At 51.5% G+C, this 5,000-nt stretch overlaps 1 protein-coding gene across 1 annotated transcript in view; it reads right to left on the bottom strand.

Annotated features, from left to right (window-relative positions):
* LOC139548529 (teneurin-4-like) overlaps positions 1–5,000 on the bottom strand; it is a gene marked incomplete at its 3' end in the record, with an annotated part of 402,507 nt that overhangs the window by 86,502 nt on the left and 311,005 nt on the right. The window contains exons 6-7 of the mRNA XM_071358218.1: positions 2,791–2,865; positions 638–739 (exon numbers count right to left, since the gene is read on the bottom strand). Coding sequence (XP_071214319.1) covers positions 638–739; positions 2,791–2,865 — 177 coding nt within the window. The remainder of the gene's footprint in view (positions 1–637; positions 740–2,790; positions 2,866–5,000) is intronic.

Genomic DNA, 5,000 nt, shown 5'->3' with positions numbered 1-5,000 from the left:
AACGGAGACTGCTGTATAAATATACAGTCTGCTGAGGCTGAGGATAACGCATTGCATAGGAGGGTGAGCAGCCGGGCCTGTGTATTAGTCCTGTGCATGGCTGCTTCCTGGTACGTTGCACGGTACGTACTCTACACCCAGAGGCCTTACGACGGGTCCATTACAGAGGCAGTTTGTCTGACATGTTTAGGGGACGTTTCCAGAGAGATGGTGACATGCATGTAAATGGATGGGCAGCATGTAGGGTATGAAGTCACTGGAACCATGTTTTATGGAAAACTACGTCTGTAGGAATACCCAAAATGGCGGCCGTTTGCCGTTTGCTAAAGGGGGTAGAAAGCAACCCGATCACATCGCGTGAAGTCTATTCCTCAGAAAACGGACTTTGTCAAACGTATCGTGGTATTACCAATTTGTCAGTCGCGTTAATATCATCCACAATCACACGCAACGTCAGTGTCTGAGACCAAATTGAGTTAGGCGTTAAACGAGTAGCAGCGGCTCTACATTCAAGGCGGTTGACGACGACGTCACAACGTACAAAGTGTCGCGTGTCCGAAGCCGATCAAGATCCTACTGCAATCGTCACGGTGAGCAGCCAGACGGAGCACGAGATAGTGAGCGTCATGCAACATACCCGTCGTTGTACGGGGCGGCCTCCCCGCGTGTGGTACCCAGAATGTCCATCTCTATAGGGCAGTCCTGTAAAGTCTCTAGGAATGCCTGCTTTGCTATGTTTCTACACACCGACAGGACATGGAGACATGGAGGTGAAGCAGACGTGAGTGAGACATGAACAAACATGCGTTCCATACTGAAATACAGATGCAAGACAACAAGAATGTGATCACCAAACAACAACAACCAACAACAACAACAGGAGGTATCCAGATAGACACAAAGACAAAGAAATCAAAAAACCCTTATGGATCTATTCTAGTGTAGGCGTCTAGAGAACGTCTAGAGAACATCTACAGAACGTCTAGAGAACGTCTAGAGAACGTCTAGAGAATGTCTAGAGAACGTCTAGAGAATGTCTAGAGAACATCTACAGAACGTCTAGAGAACATCTAGAGAACGTCTAGAGAACATCTAGAGAATGTCTAGAGAACGTCTAGAGAACATCTAGAGAATGTCTAGAGAACGTCTAGAGAATGTCTAGAGAACATCTAGAGAACGTCTAGAGAGTGTCTAGAGAACATCTAGAGAACATCTAGAGAACGTCTAGAGAACATCTAGAGAATGTCTAGAGAACATCTAGAGAACATCTAGAGAACATCTAGAGAACGTCTAGAGAACATCTAGAGAACGTCTAGAGAACGTCTAGAGAACATCTAGAGAATGTCTAGAGAACGTCTAGAGAACATCTAGAGAATGTCTAGAGAACGTCTAGAGAACATCTAGAGAACATCTAGAGAATGTCTAGAGAATGTCTAGAGAACATCTAGAGAATGTCTAGAGAACGTCTAGAGAACATCTAGAGAATGTCTAGAGAACATCTAGAGAACGTCTAGAGAGTGTCTAGAGAACGTCTAGAGAACGTCTAGAGAATGTCTAGAGAACGTCTAGAGAGTGTCTAGAGAACGTCTAGAGAACATCTAGAGAATGTCTAGAGAACGTCTAGAGAACGTCTAGAGAGTGTCTAGAGAACGTCTAGAGAACATCTAGAGAATGTCTAGAGAACGTCTAGAGAACATCTAGAGAACGTCTAGAGAACGTCTAGAGAATGTCTAGAGAACGTCTAGAGAACGTCTAGAGAACGTCTAGAGAATGTCTAGAGAACATCTAGAGAACGTCTAGAGAACGTCTAGAGAACGTCTAGAGAACATCTAGAGAATGTCTAGAGAACGTCTAGAGAACATCTAGAGAGTGTCTAGAGAACGTCTAGAGAACGTCTAGAGAATGTCTAGAGAACATCTAGAGAACGTCTAGAGAGTGTCTAGAGAACGTCTAGAGAACGTCTAGAGAATGTCTAGAGAACGTCTAGAGAATGTCTAGAGAACGTCTAGAGAACGTCTAGAGAATGTCTAGAGAACATCTAGAGAATGTCTAGAGAACGTCTAGAGAGTGTCTAGAGAACGTCTAGAGAACGTCTAGAGAACATCTAGAGAACGTCTAGAGAACATCTAGAGAATGTCTAGAGAACGTCTAGAGAGTGTCTAGAGAACATCTAGAGAACGTCTAGAGAGTGTCTAGAGAACGTCTAGAGAACATCTAGAGAATGTCTAGAGAACGTCTAGAGAATGTCTAGAGAACGTCTAGAGAACGTCTAGAGAATGTCTAGAGAACATCTAGAGAATGTCTAGAGAACGTCTAGAGAGTGTCTAGAGAACGTCTAGAGAACGTCTAGAGAACATCTAGAGAACGTCTAGAGAACGTCTAGAGAATGTCTAGAGAACGTCTAGAGAACGTCTAGAGAACATCTAGAGAACGTCTAGAGAGTGTCTAGAGAGAGTCTAGAGAACGCCTAGAGAACGTCTAGAGAACATCTAGAGAACGTCTAGAGAACGTCTAGAGAACGTCTAGAGAACGTCTAGAGAACATCTAGAGAATGTCTAGAGAACGTCTAGAGAACATCTAGAGAGTGTCTAGAGAACGTCTAGAGAACGTCTAGAGAATGTCTAGAGAACATCTAGAGAATGTCTAGAGAACGTCTAGAGAACATCTGAAGAACATCTAGAGAACATCTAGAGAATGTCTAGAGAGTGTCTAGAGAACGTCTAGAGAACGTCTAGAGAACGTCTAGAGAACGTCTCCTTCCCTCTGACTCCCCCTAGGGAATCTTCATACCTGGTATTGTACGAGCCCTGCCCTTCTCTGCACGCGTCCTGTTCTTCTCTGATAAACATTAGAATATTCTGGCTCCTTCACGGGGTCGAGGAGGTGAGAAGAAAAACAATGTCAGGACTTAGTTTCAGATGAAACCCACTTTTACTGTATTACTGTAATAATATCCAACATACTGTAACACTTCATCACTTTATAATGCCTGTTCTGTACATTTCATTCATAATACTGTGTTATAGATGACACCTTCCGTGCTGACATTAAAGGAGAATGGCAAGCTCAACAAATATGTGTTTTCTATTCAGAGTCACGTAACACGTCCTGAAATAATGTGATTGGTTGGCTCCCTGCACTATAGAGAGTAGAACATCGGTCCATAAGGGAAAACTGTAGGTACAATGCAGATGGATGAAATGACCCATCCACATGCAACGTCACGGTGCAGGGCAGGCTGAGACCGGAGCTGAGACCGGAGCTGAGACCGGAGCTGAGACCGGAGCTGAGACCGGGGCTGAGACCGGGGTTGAGACCGGAGCTGAGACCGGAGCTGAGACCGGAGCTGAGACCGGAGCTGAGACCGGAGCTGAGACCGGAGCTGAGACCGGTGCTGAGACCGGAGCTGAGACCGGAGCTGAGACCGGAGCTGAGACCGGAGCTGAGACCGGAGCTGAGACCGGAGCTGAGACCGGTGCTGAGACCGGAGCTGAGACCGGTGCTGAGACCGGAGCTGAGACCGGAGCTGAGACCGGTGCTGAGACCGGAGCTGAGACCGGAGCTGAGACCGGTGCTGAGACCGGTGCTGAGACCGGAGCTGAGACCGGAGCTGAGACCGGAGCTGAGACCGGTGCTGAGACCGGACCTGAGACCGGGGCTGAGACCGGAGCTGAGACCGGAGCTGAGACCGGGGCTGAGACCGGGGCTGAGACCGGGGCTGAGACCGGGGCTGAGACCGGGGCTGAGACTGGGGCTGAGACCGGGGCTGAGACCGGGGCTGAGACTGGGGCTGAGACTGGGGCTGAGACTGGGGCTGAGACTGGGGCTGAGACTGGGGCTGAGACCGGGGCTGAGACCGGGGCTGAGACTGGACCTGAGACTGGGGCTGAGACTGGGGCTGAGACTGGGGCTGAGACTGGGGCTGAGACTGGGGCTGAGACTGGACCTGAGACTGGGGCTGAGACTGGGGCTGAGACTGGGGCTGAGACTGGGGCTGAGACTGGGGCTGAGACTGGGGCTGAGACTGGGGCTGAGACTGGGGCTGAGACTGGCCATGAGACTGAACCTGAGACTGGGGCTGAGACTGGGGCTGAGACTGGGGCTGAGACTGGGGCTGAGACTGGGGCTGAGACTGGGGCTGAGACTGGGGCTGAGACTGGGGCTGAGACTGGAGCTGAGACTGGAGCTGAGACTGGGGCTGAGACTGGGGCTGAGACTGGAGCTGAGACTGGGGCTGAGACTGGGGCTGAGACTGGGGCTGAGACTGGGGCTGAGACTGGGGCTGAGACTGGGGCTGAGACTGGCTGAGACTGGCTGAGACTGGGGCTGAGACTGGGGCTGAGACTGGGGCTGAGACTGGGGCTGAGACTGGGGCTGAGACTGGGGCTGAGACTGGGGCTGAGACTGGGGCTGAGACTGGCGAGATCTGAGACTGGGGCTGAGACTGGGGCTGAGACTGGACCTGAGACTGGGGCTGAGACTGGGGCTGAGACTGGGGCTGAGACTGGGCGAGATCTGAGACTGGAGCTGAGACTGGGGCTGAGACTGGGGCTGAGACTGGGGCTGAGACTGGGGCTGAGACTGGGGCTGAGACTGGGGCTGAGACTGGAGCTGAGACTGGGGCTGAGACTGGGGCTGAGACTGGGGCTGAGACTGGGGCTGAGACTGGAGCTGAGACTGGAGCTGAGACTGGGGCTGAGACTGGGGCTGAGACTGGGGCTGAGACTGGGGCTGAGACTGGGGCTGAGACTGGACCTGAGACTGGCCATGAGACTGAACCTGAGACTGGGGCTGAGACTGGGGCTGAGACTGGGGCTGAGACTGGACCTGAGACTGGGGCTGAGACTGGGGCTGAGACTGGAGCTGAGACTGGGGCTGAGACTGGGGCTGAGACTGGGGCTGAGACTGGAGCTGAGACTGGAGCTGAGACTGGGGCTGAGACTGGGGCTGAGACTGGGGCTGAGACTGGGGCTGAGACTGGGGCTGAGACTGGGGCTGAG

Source organism: Salvelinus alpinus, chromosome 21, assembly GCF_045679555.1.
Source record: "Salvelinus alpinus chromosome 21, SLU_Salpinus.1, whole genome shotgun sequence".
In the NCBI taxonomy this organism is placed as follows: Eukaryota; Metazoa; Chordata; class Actinopteri; order Salmoniformes; family Salmonidae; genus Salvelinus; species Salvelinus alpinus.
This window is presented reverse-complemented; position numbering and strand designations above follow the sequence as displayed.